Consider the following 17526-nt stretch of genomic DNA (forward strand, 5'->3'; position numbering starts at 1 on the left):
AAACTGAATGAGGGTATGAATTAGTGGAGAGCTACAGACAGGGTTGATCTGTGTAGGGGACAGGAGTGTGGAGCTGTGACCAGATACTTGCCAGAACCTTTACTAAATAGATCAAATAATGAAATGTTTTATTCCATTTTAACTTTGTGCTTTAATTCAATTAAATAGTGCAAATGATACCTTAGAGCCAATTGTATACCAAACTAGGCCACAAGGTTTAGCGTAATGTTAACCAACATTAGGTGTTGTAACAATAGATTCTAGCACCAAAGTAATAATAGAACAAGGATATTCTCAATTTAGCAACACTTCTAATCCTAACAATACCACCGTTTACTTCTAGATTTTCACCCATGTGAGGTAAAATGACAGAGGAACAACAAAATTAAGATAAAGTATAAAGTTTGATTAAAAAGTAAGTGCACCCTTTGTGTAAGACTTAATAAAATAAGGATAAATAAATTGATATATTCTGTCGACGATGTGTGAAAGATTACATTTGAAGGACATACTAAAGGTTTATGTGTTTCAGAGGTGTGTTAAAAGTTTTTTATTGATTGGAAACAAAATTATTTTACATGAAACACATTTCTTCTTTATGAATACAGATGACTGAGCAGAACTACTTCAAATATGGTTGCTTGGGTGATCACAAGTTCTGAAGTGAACTAAGGTGGCTTTTAAAAGAAGCTGAATTCCAGCACCACGTTTTCCACAGGTCGAGAATACCGTCTAAACTACATTATTTAGTCTGAATAGGTAGTTACTATGTTGGGTTTAAAGGTTAGCCATGGTAGATAATACTATTTTTATTGCTGAGAAGAGAGACATGGTGTTGAAGTTTTACTTCTTATGCTCATCAGCACGAAGGCAAAAATGGCAAATTCCTTCTGCATTTCCTAAATTATGGGGAGCCTTTTGCTCTCCTCTGCTTCTCTATGGAAACAGCTTAGTCAATTACAGTCAATTTGACATTCAATCAGCAATTGTTTTCTTGTGGGGTATAGGTTGTTGTGGCCATCTGAAATTTGGCAATCCTGCATTTGTGCCATTGTGTGTAAGATGTAAAGCTTAGGCAACACGTCACTCTTTTCAGCAATATTCAAATTCTGTTTTATCAAGTGTCTGAATGCAATTTTTGTAATTTGCAGGAACTTAGATATGCTGCATAGATTTCAAAAGTCTTCCTTTGCCCTTATTACTTGATAGACCTTTGTAAGTGGAATCTCCTTTTAAAATGCGTTTCTTTTTGGCCTCTCTGTGGCTGTGGGATCTTCCTATAAACATAAGATTGTGAAATTATTATTATATTAGTAAATACATTCCACATTCCTTTCTCCTTTAAAAATCAGAAGGATAACAGGTAGATATGTGTCCTGAGCAATGGTACAATATCACCACTAACATATGGGTGCCTGTTACATGCAACATGTGTTATTCAGTTCTATTCCAATCAATGGAACTAAATAGCAGTTGCTACATATGGGTAGCCAATCTGCTGCCAAAGCCTAAAATGAACTTCTACATCAAAATCTCCAAATTTAAAACAAACATCATAATTAAGGCTACCTCTGATAGAACCTGAGAAACATAGCAAAGAGATAAATGAAATAGGAAATTTGCATGGGCACAGCAAAATTTTCTATAAATCTAAAGGGAAGATTATGCACCAGAATAGTAGTTCTGATCAATTGTTGTAGGTAACAAGACATCTTTAGCTAGTAATGTTTCCTTCCCTTCCCTTTCAAAACATATTAGCCATTAACTCAAAGACTTTGTTTTAAAAGAGGTTAAAGGCTGATCTAACATCACGCAATCATCTTCAGAAGGAAAAGTTATGAGCAAAGTTTTATGGTCCTGTGCTCATGTTAAGAAAAGAATAGATGTAAATAATATCCTAAAACATATGGTTCTTCAATTTCGGGTGTAGATGTACATATTTTTAAAAATTCTTTCATGAGATGCAGTTGTCACTGGCAAGACCAGCATTATTTTGCTTGTTCCTAGTTGCTTTTGAGTAGGGGGTGATGAGCTGCCTTCTTGAAATGCTGCAATCTAATGGTGCGGTTAGGATAGGAATTCCAGGATTTTGTCCCATTGTCCGTGAAGAAACGGCAATATTGTTCTAAGACAGGATGGTGCATGGCTTGGATAGAAACTTACAGACAATACTGAATTCATGTGGAAATCAGTTGGTCAGGTTCTGTCTCATTCAAGGCCCCATCCTATATCATGATTAGGACTGGGATGGGTTTTGTATACTCCGGTCTGAAGCACTGCCTGTTTGGATGCATCTGCTGTAATGTCACAAAATACTTTGTAGGGCCCTGTAGATAGACCTCAGGAATCACTACGGCATCTGTACGGGGTGAGCTGCCAAGCACATCAGCAGTTATGATGCAGAAGAGAGATTGTACATGTACAGGGACTAAAACAAATCGACAATCACCTCACCTTTATCTTCCTCCAGACATGCTACAGGCTTATGCCTGTTCTCAGACCTAAATTTCATATCATCTGGGCTTGCCACTTCTTACCATCTGTCTATTCATTCTTGGCAAATTTGCACTTTAATGTCGATCAGTGGCTTTCAAAGTTTTTGTCCTTCTTTTTGTGACATCATGCCCATAAACATAAATGTCCTGTAAATTTGACATGCATATCACTTTCCTCCCTAACCAACAGTATCATTCCCAGATCCGCTAGAGTTTGTTCACAGAGATCTGAAGAATTATACAAACGGATTAGAATGGAAAATTGGAAGCTAAAAGCACAGCTGATTCCAGCAGTGCAAGGAAAAATAAAACCGTTAGTTCTGAAAATTGAAATCACACACAAGCAGTAACAACACTTCAAGTATCAGTTTTGTAAATAGCTTTACAATAGAAAATGCCTTTAGAGCAACAGAAATCTCGGAGCACCTATTATGGACCAGACCAAACCCCTCTCAAAATATATTACGAAGGTAATCGAGACACAAACTTTTTCTTGTTTTAAAGGGGAGTGTAAGGTATTGCGTTCCAGATACAATTCGCTTGGTCAAACTACTCAACTTTAAGCAAAGCACGCTTTATTTTTACACCAGTTAAAATACGGACAAAATAAAAAGAAAATAATTGGCTTAACTGTAACTCTATCAAAATGCTTAGCAAAATAATATATATTAACAACTAATATTTAACTGTTCCAATATTGTAACATCCCATAAACACACCCTTGGCAAAGGCAAATTCAGTAAAATAGATTGTCTTACATGCAACTCTAGCAGCAGGAAGAGAACCCTAGCTTTTAGCTGTAGCAAAGAGAGGAATAAAGGCTTCCACATCCAGCTTCAAGATTCCAGCAATTGCAGAAAGCTAAAAACTTAAAAATCCTGGTTCTGTGGGAACTTGACCCCAATCATTCAGGCTGTTTCTATTTTTCCAACTTAAAAAAAAACCCAAGGCCTCACATGCTTTATTGGTTTTGAGCAGACCACTTGATAGCTCTGTCTCAACCTTTCTTCATTAAAAAAAAGGACAAAATACACCTCTTAAAGACACAGTATCATCATACTCCCTACATTTCTGTCTGGTACAGAGAAAGAAAAATCTAGGTAAAAGTTAAAAATTTGTAGTTTTTTTACACTGAATGTTGACTTTTGAGAAGGCAATGTCTCTCTCTAGTTACAAAAAAAGTTTATAAAACAGCTTGGCACTCTGGAGTAAATAACTCACCTCCTGACTCCCCAGAGCCTGTCCACCAACCACAAGGCACAATTCAGCACTATGCTGGAATACTCACTAGTTGCCTGGATGATCACAGCTCCAACAACACTCAAGAAAGCTGACACCATCTAGGACAAAGCAACCTGCTTGACTGAAGCCCCATTTGTTACCTTAAATATTTGCTCTCTCCACCATCAATGCACAGTGGCAATAGTGTGTACCATCTGCAAGATATGCTGTAGTAACTCACCAAAGCTCCTTAGACAACACCCTCCAAACGCGTGACCTCTACCAGCCATAGGGATAAGGGCAGCAGATGTATGGGAACACTGCCACCTGCAGGCTCATTTCCAAGCCATCAACCATCCAGACTTGGGATGATATTCTTCTTTCTTCACTGTCACAAGGCCAGAATCCTGGAACTCGCTGCCTTATATGACTATCGGTCTTCCTACATCCCAAGGTTTGCAGACTCTCTAAAAGGTAGCTCACCACCACCTTCTTCAAGGCAATTAGCAATAAATTCTGGTCTAGTCAGCTATGCCAACACCCAAAAAATGAATAAATGAAACAAAAAATTGCATTACTACTTACCTGGTAATAGCAATCGTGTAGGTTTATTACCCATAATAGGTAGCAAATCCTGACAAATACGTTTTTCTGCAAGAGGTCCTACATTATCATCTTCCTTACCCATGAAACTAAATGAAGAGAAGATTAGTAGTATTTAATGCACAACTCAAGTAAAGAAATTAAAGAAATCCATAGAGAGAAACAACACTATGGGTACAATTTGCACCACGCGTGCTAATTATAAAAAATGTGACTGAAGTGAGGTCTAAGCCTAATAATATTGATTTGCAACATTATGATTGGGCATGTGAAATATTTTGTTATAACTGTAATCCAATTCATTAACTTAAAATACCTAGGGTGCAAACTTTCATAAGGCCCTGAAAACTAGTTCTGCAATAGACTTAAGCATCCACCGATTCTAAAGTTCTCAACATTAAAACTTTGTGTACTGTCTGTTAATTTAAATGACTGCAACTGTTACGATCACTTGGCAAAGTGCACTCATTTTCAAATCCTTCTGCATACAAACCACAAACTTTAATGACTTAATCAAGGAATGCAAAGTCTTTGATTCACCTACCTGAATCAAGTTAACAGAAAACACTAACCAGTTCCTGCACTTACCAAAAACTACTAACAATTACAGATAAATAAATTCTAATTACAAGGAAAGAGTTTTGAACTACTAACATAGGGCTCTACTAGTTAAGACACTAACTTTTTTCTCACACACACACACACACACACACACACACACACACGAATGACATAGGGAAACCAATGGATGGAAAAATACTGGAAAACACAGTTCAATGGCGTCGTCCTAGAAGATTCATTGAGATACCCCTTTTGCCTGTCAGGACTTTCTGCTCCTCAATTTACCTTCTCTAGGTTCTTTTACTTCTTCGCAGGTGATTGGTACACTAACAACTACATTTCTCAGTTACTGGTTGAAGGGCAACAACTTACAGCAATTGGTGGGAGGTAAGAAATAACTGGCATTTATCAGGGTTCAGGTATTTTTATTGTAGAGAAAGACACACGATCTGCCCTTCAACAGTACGAAGGCTTCTCCTTGTATTGTTCATACTCACAAGTTGTTCAGCTGCAGGGAACTAATCAGAGAATCATCACGCTGATGACCGTTAGCATCTACAACTGATTGAAATGCACAAGCCAAACAAATTCTTGTTGCCAGCTAAATTTCACTTTGCGCATATACCCCAGTGCCTAAACATCCACAATCATGTTACCCCACAATGTTTGAACGAAGAAGTGTAAAAACCACATAATGTAAATATATATAAATGGAACTTGTGTTGAAAAGCACAGTAATTCCTTTCACAGTTCTTGGTCTTTAAAACTTTTCCATTTTTGTCCTCAATCAAAAACTCCAAAAAATAAAATGATATTGTCTTTATAGTGTTAAAGATTGTGGGAGGCGAGGTTGGATGCAAGCATGTGTTAAAGTTAGCTTTTACTATTTGAAAGGAGATGCCTGTGGAAGGTGAGGAAGAAATCTGAAATCCAGGAGGTCCACTATTCAAACCTGGCAGCAATAGTGGGTCCAGATAGCCATGGCATTTAATACCAAGAGTTTAACCTCAAGTATCCTGGATGTAATTTCTCAAAAAGTTCAATGGTCTCAGATGGGTGGCCATGGTCAGAAAATGTATGTCCAAATGCTGTATTCCACCAATTATATTACTAGTCTCAACGCAAGACATCTCCAGCATGTACCTACCAAAAATCCTCTGTCAATCACAAGCCACATCCAACATTCATAGCTATACTTCACCCACACTCAGCACTGCTGCAAGCTTCACACTCATGTCACAAAGCTTCTAATGTCTGTTGTTTAACCATAAATCCTAAGAAAACATTGAGAATTTTCAAACTTGTATTACGGCAAATGTTATCTTCTGGTCATACTAGTTTCCTATTTCAGCTTTTCAAATGACCCTCCATGTTCTTTTTTTCCTTCACTGTTTTCATTTTCTTAAACCTTTTATTATTTTCTAGCATTTTTCTGAAAACTGTTTAGAGCAACTCCAATAAGTAGCCAACATTGGCCTGGATTTTGTCATTGCAGAAAAAGTGGAGCTGATGCAGAAGAACCTACGAAATGACAGCGCAGGTTTGTGGGATCACATGGCATACTTCAGTTGCTATTATTATAAAAATTACAGCATAAATAATAAGAGGTAAGTATGAATATTTTCACAATATCCAAAAAAAAAGTGAAATATGAAAAAGTATAAAAACTGAAATAATTCCAAGTTGTGCCAGATGAAAAAGAGTGGATATGCTGGATATTGGGGGCTCTTATATATGAAAATCAAATATTACTAAATAATGACAAGATCAACTCCAGCAAGTAATTTTCTATTCTTCATTCATAAACTCAACTTCCACGGAACAAGGAAGCAAAAGAAAACTAAGGGTGAATCTCTGAGGAGTTGTGTTTATGGGCTAGTTTGGAGCATATCAACGCTGTCATGAAGCATTGATCATTCTGAGCTGAATCAACCAACATGTTTGGTGAAAGCTGCTTTCCAGATTGCTTCAAGTGGAGACATAGCTTTAGTTCGATTTAGATGTTTTCCATACAATCCACAGTTGGTGGATACTTTAATGCATTCTCTAAAATAAAGGTAACATATTTAGTTGTTCCAGGCAAAGCCAAAAGGTGGGCTTGTGTCTTTGAGATAGACACTGCCCTCACCTAAATGTTTCCTGAGTGCGCTCTGGAGAGGATCCTCAAAAGGAGATATTCTCCAGTTGCCTCTTCTTCAGGACTAAGAAATTGAAACAGATTGGAGATTTGGTGAAAGATGTAATGTTTTCATAGACCTATATCATTTAACATCAAAGTAAATTCTTCATTGCTGTCAGTGCCTATGCTGCAAGGAAATCTTGCATACATCAGAATTGCGGCAGACACTGTTTAGACAAACAATCTGGTATATACACACAGCCAAGAAAACCTAATGAAACAAATTTTGCTCTCTCAGTGGCAACTTCATGCATCTTCTATTCTACGGGTTTTCCAACGCACAACCGGGTTACTATGAAGGTTCTTAGCAGCAAGTAATTTATTTTGAGACACAGTTCAAAATAGCTTCTTGTTGCTCACAGTCAGGGTCAATTTATAGCAATGATAATAATTTTTGCATTTTATACATATATTAAAAACACAAAGAATACTTTAATAGTGCTATCCAAATCTGAACTCAAATTTCTAGACAGTGCACAGTATGGAAAATTTAATCTAGACTGTACAAATTAAATTGTTGGAGATACTGGATTACCTACCTTAAGTACAGATTTACTCATCCTTTGAAGTAGTTCATCATCTGTGCACAGTCGAGACATTCACATGACCTCAAAGTAGCAAGAATCTCCTACAAGTCTACTCAAATCCAAAAATACATAAGTGTACATTCAAGCTAAGATGAAATGCAGTACAAAGTGCCTGCTTTTACCTTTCAGATCTCCTTTTCCTCCTGGCAGCAGACGTTAAAGCCATGTAAGAAGGCTTGTTGTTTGTTTCATTTGAAGATAGCAATGATGGGAGACCCAACCTGCAGCAATAATTGTATAATAAGCAATTATATAATGAACAGAAATAAAGATGAACTTGCATTCAAGCAATTAAAGCCAAGGCTTTTTATTCTTAAATATTTCATGTATTTTTTTTCTAAAAAGTCAAAAACAATCAGTTATAAAAGTAACCAAAAACAAAATAATTTTAACAGGAAGCAAGAAATAATCTGCTTGATTTAATTGTTTGAAACAAAGGCAGTCAAACATATGATTTTTTCCACTATATAGACAAAGTTATATTGCAATGTTCAAATATGTTTTGTTTCCATGAAAAGAGATAATATACAATCTGAAATCAATTCATGCTTTCAACAGACTAGTTTGAAAATATAACTGCATGCCTATCTGCTGCTATCAGTACAAATATCAAAATAAATCATTTCATTTGTGCAGCCTCATAATTTATTTTTAAACAACAAACATATCCCTGCAGCTTGGACTTCTTACAAAAGTCAAAACAGCAGAGCAGATTTTTATGAAAATCAAATGAACATGTGTAATTTCCTCCAGTATTTCTCATATTTTATTCATCATGGAATAATATATTTACATTATAGCCAATTAAGGCATCTTCAGGAATCTTATACTAGATACCAAATCCATGTTATCTCAGGGGATAGGGACACACACTTCAGCAGACAACCAAAAAAAAGACCGATACTGCTCCAACGTAACTTTCTTTTCTACCACAAAGGACTGCGTGATCAGAGCAGATGAGTCAATGGGAAAAATAAAAATGAGATCTGGGGCCAACTTCACAGATATACAGAATCACTGGTATAGAATCAGCAGATAACAAGGAGGCAGTGTACTGCAGAAAGTCACAATTTCACATCACAAAAACAGTAATTGTCTATCTTGCTCTCCTGGTTCTGTGACCCTGCAGTACCAAAATAAAAGTGATTTTCACAACCTGATTCTTAAAAAAGCCACTATATTTCAGACCAATTTCCCTACTGCTCTTTACATATATATGAAGCCACAAATGTACACTCTTTTATTATCTTCAGAAAATGTCTCATTTTCCACAGACTTCCAGTAATCTTCACACTGAATTTAAGGCAATATCTAACACAAAAGTTGACATATATTACCAAATGATTTCACTATAGGTAATTAGCATTTTAGCTTCAATAGTTGGAAAAATTGATAATCTTATATGTCAACAAAATAAGTTAGGGCTATAAAATCTCTTCTTGGTCACCATACGCTATTTTAGAATCTTTGCTACTTGACTTGAACCTAATCATTTAATTAGCTGCAAAATTCATTGTTACATAGTATTGTACACAAATCCACTTGAAAGAAATTTCCTAGGTTAAAGTTCAGCAAACGAGGCCAAGTGATGAAACATTTTTTAAAAACACCACTGCTTCAGAAATAGCTGTTCTAATCAGGTTAGTCTTAGGAAAAAAAACTTTGCTCTTGAATATAGTTTTAGGTACCTCTTGTGTGTTGGGACTACTGGTAGTTTAATTAATACCAAGCATAAGCCTTAAAACCTGAAATTAAATAGACTTTTTTCACAGAATTATAAGAATTACTGTTGTTGGAATTTTCTGACAACACAGACACAAAATGTATTAATTAGATCAAAATACTAAATTGTAATTATATAGTTTTCAAATATTTGCAAAATTATTCTGGAGGATTTAGCACTTATTACTTTGGTGATCCACATGAAACATGCAACATTAAAGACAGCAACCTATGCACAGAATTTATCGTACTTCAAGTGTACAACTGGTCTAATGGACAGATCGGGAAATACGTGCATCTTAAAATGTGAAGATGAATAAGATACTATAGTTGACATGTCCTTTGGTTAACTCAATTAATACTAGAATCCTGGGAATACAGTGTATGGTAGCAATGTGAACAAAATTAAAACAAAAAACTTAACAGAGACTATAAAACAAACCTTTGCAGGATGGTTCTTTGATTCTTGGAGTGCTTGAATGATGCACTGTAACCAGTGACTGTCTTGTTACAATTGATTTTATTCACAAATGAATGCTGAGTTTTTGACTGCGTGACAGATTGGCTATGTTCTTCTAAACTGTACGTAACATTTACTGGATTCTCACTCAGTCCAGAAGCAGCATCTTCTCTGTCACTTAAATTTTCCCTCTTATCTCTTCTGTGACAGTTTGCGTTTTGGAGTTCTAGCTTTGAGGTGGGCAGCTGACACTGAACTTGCACAATCTGTGACTTGTAGCTCTCTGGTGTATAGTCTATAAGTGCAAAGCCTTCTTTGGAAAGGCTATCATCCAGCTGAATAAAGCTGGAGTTTTGTGTAGCATACTTATCTGGATCACTGCAAGTTAACAGTGCTTGCTCTAGCCGTCGTCTGGAGGATTTATAAGTAGATACTGTGCCTTCTTTTCCCATTGGTTGTTGGTTTTCGTTAGATTCTATGGCAGGGCAAAATGTAAAAAAAATAAAATTGCCACAGGTAAAATACTGTCAAAATATTAGATAATAATACAATAAATTCACTTGTTGCACCACAAATTTTCCATAACAAAACTACTTCAGATGCAATATTTTGTTGAATAGTGTATTAGAAACATCGCTGAAAAGACTCTTCAAAATATCAAGTCACACTTCAGCTCTATAATTTAGTGTTCCCAGAATCCTTTCCAATTTCAGCACAAACTACTCTATGCCTAGAACTTACGAAAGCAAAATAGCAAAGTATTATTCAGTTTATAATGATAATTGCAAATTGTTGATCAATTCACATCATATAAAATATGAAAATCTGCACTTTTAAAGTACATTTTAAACAGTAAGTTTTGACCAGCTCTCCATACTCCTCATTGACAGAAGACACCATTCAGGTAAGCTAACCAGTGGTGACTGGCCAGCAGGGAGGCATGGCAGCTCTGACAGGCCTAGTGCAGCCAATTCACCAGCCCCATGCTCCTGTTGTGTCTATCAAAATGTTGAGAAAGAGTTTCACTTTATACAAGAATATTTTAATTAAAACATGCTATTAGGTTTTAGAATAGATTTGCAGCTCAGGATGTGGATGTTGTGACTGGTTGGCTTGTCCCCGCCTGTCATTTAAACGCTGGTGTCCGTTGAGCTGGATTACCTCACTTCCGATTTTCCTTTGCAATCAAGTGTATTTGGGGTCTAGCTCTGTGTTTATCAATGGTTTTCTTCGTGGAGAACCAGGCTTCTAGGAATTCCCGTGCTTGTCTCTGCTTTGCCTGTCCCAAGATCCTGGTGTTGTCCCAATCAAATTGGTGGTTTTCCTTATTCATGTGGAAGGAAATGAGTGAGTACTGGTCGTGTCTTTTTGTTGCCAGTTGATGTTCGTGAACCCTTGTTGTAAATGTCCTTCCTGTTTGTCCAATGTAATGTTTGTTGCAGTCTCTGCAGGGAATGACATTGGTCCTGTCCATAGTGGGTAGTGGGTCTTTGGTCCGGGTGAGCAGTTGGCGTAGGGTTGATGTGAGTTTGTGTGCTACTCTGATGCTCAGTGGTCATAGGAGTCCTGCGGTCAGTTCAGATGTGTTCCTAATGTAAGGTAGCATGAGTGTGTCAGGGCATGTAGTATGTTCCTGGTGTCGTTCGTGTGATAGGCATCTTCTGACCCAGTTTTTCGGGTATCCATTGTCTTTGAATACCTGGAAGAGTACTCTTCCTCTTTCTGGCACAGTTCTGTGCTGCTGCAGTGTGTTTCTGCCCCGTTTAAATAATGTTTTCACACAACTTTGTTTGTGTGTGTTAGGATGGTTGATGTTGAAATTCAGTACTTGGTCAGTGTGTGTGGCTTTCCTGTGTACCTTTGTTGGGAATTCCCCATTGGTCTTGCATTCTACCATGATATCCAGGAATGGGAGCTGTTTGTTCTTCTCCTCTTCTCTGGTGAATCTGATCCCTGTGAGGGTGTTGTTTATTAGTTTGTGTGTCTCCTCTAGCTTGGTCCGTTTAATAATGATGAAGGCGTCATCTACGTAGCGTATCCATAGTTTTGGATCACCGCTTCGCTATTAGTCTGGAGATAGGTGATCCCACGGGTGTCCCATTGATCTGTTCATATATTTGGCTGCTAAAAGGTGAAGTCGATGGTGAGGCATAGGTCCATTAGCTTCAGCATGTTGCCTGTGGAGATGGTATCACTAGGGTCCAATACTCACTCATCTCCATCTACAAGGATAAGGAAAACCATCAATTCGATTGGGACAACACCAGGATCCTGGGACAGGCAAAGCAGAGACAAGCACAGGAATTCCAAGAAGCCTGGTTTCTCCACTAAGAAAGCCATCGATAAACAGAGGTAGACCCTGTATACACTCCATTGCGAAGGAAAACTGGAAGTGAGGTAATCCAGCTCAACAGACACCAGCATTTATATAACAGGCAGGAAAACACAACAGCACTTCAGTGGAGGCTGCACTGATGATGTTACCCAGCAGCGTAATGAAACGTCTGTGGAACGGCGAGCTAACCAACCACAAAACATGCTATTCTTGTGAAGTTCACTCCACTACATTCCAAGGAAGAAAGTGACCCTAGAACAAGAATTAGTTCATGTAAAAAATTAGGAAGGTTACTTTAGAAAGAGTTGCATTCGGCAGACTCAGTACATGGGACTCGTTACTCTGTGACCTATATTTGGAATTTGGTGTACAATAAGAGCTAGGAATGTGGACTAACAAGCTATTAGAAAAAAAAATAACTAGAGCCTGAGAAGAAGACAATTCTTACATTAGTAAGTATGTGGGTCACGATAGAGGAAGCAGGGACATGGAGGGGTTTGGAAGGAAAAACTGAAACTAAAAAAAAATCCCAGGGAGTGCCACACCGTTACTGGATCCAGTAGACAGATTCATCTACAGAAGGATGAAGTAGGGGAGTAGAAATTTAATTCATGAACCAAGTCTTCATTGTGTTGGCACTGGATGGAACTTATGTCACTGACTGGGAGAGAGGGAAACTGAGATATGAGCGGGGAAAGGGAGGGACTAGATATTTTTTGGGCCTTGGTGCCTGTGTGGGAGGACGAGGTGGGGCGGCTTGTGACCCCATTGGCTATCTGTGCCGTCCTAAATGGGGTTGTGACTGATGATTTGAGAATTGCTGCCTTATAAATATGATGTCTGTATTTGACACAATGAATTTTATATTTGTAATAATGTTGAAACTATTGGCACAGCCATCATTACTCCTCTAAAACCGACAGCAAATTCTGGAGTCCACAAAAGAGCAGTTAATTGGGAAAGACAAGGAAGTTGCAGCTCTTCTCGACATGCTGTTATTGAAGTCACTGAACCGATCAGAACTTCCACTTTTATGTTATTAATCTTGGTGTAAAAGTCCTTGAAAGTATTACACCTTGTTGAATGAAGTACAAGCAGCTAAGTTGATAATAACATATTCGAGTGATTAGGCAAATTTTTGTTTTCAGAGTGAATCTTTGGAACTCTTCCTGAAAAGACAATGCGGGCACAAGCTTGAGTATTTTTAAGGCAGAAGGGAATGTGGATGTGGATTTGAGATTATAATCAGATCATTTATGGTCTTATTAAATAGCAGAGCAAGTTTCAGGGGCAGAATAGCCTTCTCTTGCTCCTTGTTTGCATACTGTTAGGAAACGTAATTGTAGGCATGATGCTGACAAATTTAGGATGCAACAAAGCACGTTCAGGGATTCTGGGGACATAACAGAAGTTCAAAATAGGATACTAGGTTGCGATTTGAAGGAATTCTTTGAGGAAGGTTTGGGACAAACAGATTTTAAAGAGTGGTGCTGTCGTGAGTTGGAGGGGTCAGGGCAGGGACCCTTCCTCACAACAGGTTCTAAGGAAGGTTCACCGGACCCAAAACGTTAACTCTGATTTTTTCTTCACAGATATTGCCAGACCTGTTGAGCTTTTCCAGCAACTTTGTTTCTGTTCCTGATTTACAGTATCCGCAGTTCTTCCTGTTTTTAAGACGACAAGAGAGGTTGGTTGAAGAAGATTTTGAACATTATGCTGCTGAACGCCTGGAGAGCCTGTTGATGGTGAGAGATTCAAATTAATGTCAGGAAAAATTGAATCTACACCACTGAATTTAAAGTAAATATTCAGATAATCCAGGGTCTTGCCAGGCCTGAACCCTCAGCAGCAGCTCAAATATCCCTTTCAGAAAGACAGTATAATTCCATTAATTCAACGACTAGTATCAAGTGAGCCTGAGGAGTGGAAATGGCTGCCTGAATTGGGATGTGGATGAAGGAAGAGGAGGAGAAAGTGATCTAGGCTTTAATTTGTCAAAATCTACACTGGTACCAATTTGACAATTGCTTTTTCTGCAAAAGTAAATCTCAATGCCAAAATAAAAAGTGACATATAATAACAATTCAATGAAAGGGCTAAATTTTCCCAGCATTCAACTGCATCAACTTTAAACAGTTTCATTGAGCTAAAGTGACTTTATTATATAAAATCTGCATTACTCACCTCATTAGCTTCTACACCCTGCCTCTAAAGCATTGGTCTCTCACAGCCTGTGATTAGCAATGGTCAAGGTTCTTGCTGGTACTAGGGCCCTACAATGTTAATGGCATGGCACCATATTTAAACCTCAGCTATGCACAATTTCAAGTGCTGTCACAGTCTGGTCTGAAGTTGCCATCCAGGCCAGCAAAGTGTCCATGATTTGGAAGCATATGCAGTAGTGCCGCAAGAAGGTGAACGACCATCTACGCCAGCAGGGCTATATGCTGTCATTTTTTCTTTGCTCCCGCACACTCATTAACTCTGCCATCGCACCCGCCTCCTAACAAGATTCACGGTCTACCACTTTCGATAGCGCACACAGCATCTTCTGTCAAATGTTCACACCTATCCCATTCCAAGTACTAGCATAAAAACAGAAAATGCTGGAGAAACTCAAGAAGTCTGCCAGCATCTGTAGAGAAATTGTGCCAATGTTTCATGCCAAATATAACTCTTCTTCTGAATAGAATCCAGCGCTTTGTTTTAATTTCAGATCTCTGGCATCCACAGCACTTTGCTTTTACCTCAAACTACTTTTGCTCCCAGCTATTTGTGTGGCCTGCTCACTCACTCAGGTCACCTCACAACCAGCATTCCCATGGACCTTTGAGGTCTGTGCATGGCAGCAACACCTGGAACTGAAGGCATGCTGTGATCTTCATTGGCACACTGATCGCTGTGTATGGAGCAACTACACATTTAAAGGGAATATTGCTCACCACTTTTCCTTAATGAAGATAGACCAGACCTCTGACTGACCATAGTTGACTGGACTAAGGCCTACTCCCTTTAGACTTTGACACACAGCCATTTGGTTTAAGCATATGCAGTGTGTTTGCCGTGTAAACTACCACCATATGCTCCAGGCGTTACACTGGCAAAGCTCAAAGCCATCAACAACATGTTCAGCCCCTTTAGTGATCATTGCTGGCAAACATGACAAGTTGCCCGGTTTCTGTTTGTGCTAAAAGGCAAAGCAAGGTAGAAATACTGTAAATATACAACTAGTTGCAAAGTGAGTGAGCAGAAAGAAAGCAAGCTAGGAACACTGAGATGCATTTGGTTCCAGTGCATGAGATGGCTGCATGCACCGCTGCACAAAGAGGACTGGCAGCAGCATTGCAATGTAATGTGAGAGTGAACTCCAAAGTGAAGCATTAAAGTGCTAAACTGTATTATAAGTTAGTCCAAAATGCGCGATGATGGTGGTAAGGTTGGTGTTTTGCCAATGCCAACTTCTGTGGATAGAGGGTATAGCTGGTCACTGCCCATGGTGTGTGGCCTGAGATGCTGGCTCAAATGGATGCCCTAAAAAGACACCAGTGAGCTGCAGACTGTCGCAAGACATTTTCTCTCAGAGCTCAGAAGTGCCAATCTGTAAGTATGGCATCAGCTAAATCTATTTTTTTTCATGTTAAATCAAACACTAATCAAATGGTGCAGGCTATTATAAATAGCTTCAAGAACAGAAATTGTTGGTAAAGCTCAGCAAGTCTGGCAGCATCTGTGGAGAGAAAGTTTATGGTGCTGAGGTGTCACATTCACACAATCTTCATACCCAAAGGAATTAAAGCGGAAATAATAGACAACAGAACTGTGAAGGATTAAACTAAAATGGATAAAATAGAATATGTCCCATATTTGAGAGGTTTAGCATAATATGACATGGATAAAAGATTAATTGTAAAACAATTAAAACACATTAACAGGAGAAACATTTTACACAGCAACACAAAGTTGTGGAACAGCTACCAATTTAGAAATTGAGGGAGTTGCGACTGTTGTCCCTGGAGAGATAAAGACAGAGGAAATCTGACTGAGATTTTCAAAATCATGAGCGAGATGGACAGAGTAGATAGGATGAAGCTCTTTTCACTTATGAGACAAAGATTTTATGTGATGTGCAAATGAAACAAAGGTGATGTGATGGTTTCACAGTTAAATGCAAATTATGAGATCTTGGTAAGAGGTTTGCGGCAGTGTTAATTATGAGAAAGAGGTGATGTTATGAGGTTGGATATGAATCGTGTTCACAGAAGAGGTTGTTTGTGGGTGAGTAATAGGTTATGGTACATTGAACAATATCTGAAGCTAGTGGCACATTTGGCAGAATATGCATTTGAAGATGCAATGACTACTCGTATAAGGTAATTTAACTTCTTGCATTACTGCATCCACCTAATTGGCTAGACTCCGAGCACTGACTGCCATGATTATCTGGTCCAACAACCTCTGCAAAATTAGTCTGGATAGCGAGTTGAGAGGACACGATGTATGCAATAATACATTAGCATGGATAAAGGATTGATTAAAAAAAAGAGCGCAGAGAGCTGGGATAAATCTGTCATTTTAAGGTTGACAAGCTGTAACTAGTGGAGTACCATAGAGATCAATGCTGGGTCAACTATGTACAGTCTATACCAATTTTACAGATGAAGGGTAGCTGAATTTGCTGGTGACACCAAGGAGTGAAGCAAGTAGGAATGCAAGCTGACAGAGAAGGTGGAAAGTCTGCAAGGGGACATAAAGAGTTTAAGCGAATTTTGGTGGATGGAGAATAATTTAAATTTGCCCCTTCGACAAAATGAAAAGCAGCATGCTACTTAAATGTAGCAAAGCTGTAGAACTTGGTGGTACAGAGGGATCAGAGTGTCTTGGCACAAGAATCACACAATGCTAGTATACAAGTATAGCAAGTGATGAGGAAAGCAAACAGAATAACAATAAACTCAGCTGACCATAGAAATACAGTTACTACAAGAGCAGGTAAGAACATAGGCATACTGCGACGAGTAACCTCCTGACTTCCCAAAACCTGCCCACAATCTATAAGGCCCAAGTTAGGCGTGTGATAGAATACTCCCACTTTTATCTAGGAGAAAGCACCTCATCTACAAGCATCCACTCCCTCCAGCATAGTACACACTGCTGCTGCTGAGTGTCAATCTACAAGATGCACTGCAGAAATTCATGAAAGATCCTTAGACAGCACCTTCCAAATCCATGACCACATCAGTCTAGAAGGACAAGGGCGACAGGTATGTGGGAACACTACCACCCTCAAGTTCGTGTCCAAGCCACTCACCATCCTGAGTTCAAAATATATTGCCATTCCTTCACTGTCACTGGCTCAAAATCCT

The 17526-nt window shown here is 38.4% G+C and overlaps 1 protein-coding gene across 1 annotated transcript in view; it reads right to left on the bottom strand.

The window, feature by feature from the left end:
- Window positions 1-342: 342 nt before the first annotated feature.
- kif18a (kinesin family member 18A) overlaps window positions 343-17526 on the bottom strand; it is a 101291-nt gene continuing 84107 nt past the window's right edge. Inside the window, 4 exon segments of the mRNA XM_020527738.2 lie at window positions 343-1277; window positions 4302-4408; window positions 7769-7867; window positions 9811-10303. Of these exon segments, the coding sequence (XP_020383327.2) occupies window positions 1156-1277; window positions 4302-4408; window positions 7769-7867; window positions 9811-10303 (821 nt within the window). The 3' untranslated portion in view covers window positions 343-1155.

This window comes from Rhincodon typus, chromosome 17, assembly GCF_021869965.1.
Source record: "Rhincodon typus isolate 14 chromosome 17, sRhiTyp1.1, whole genome shotgun sequence".
Lineage (NCBI taxonomy): Eukaryota > Metazoa > Chordata > Chondrichthyes > Orectolobiformes > Rhincodontidae > Rhincodon > Rhincodon typus.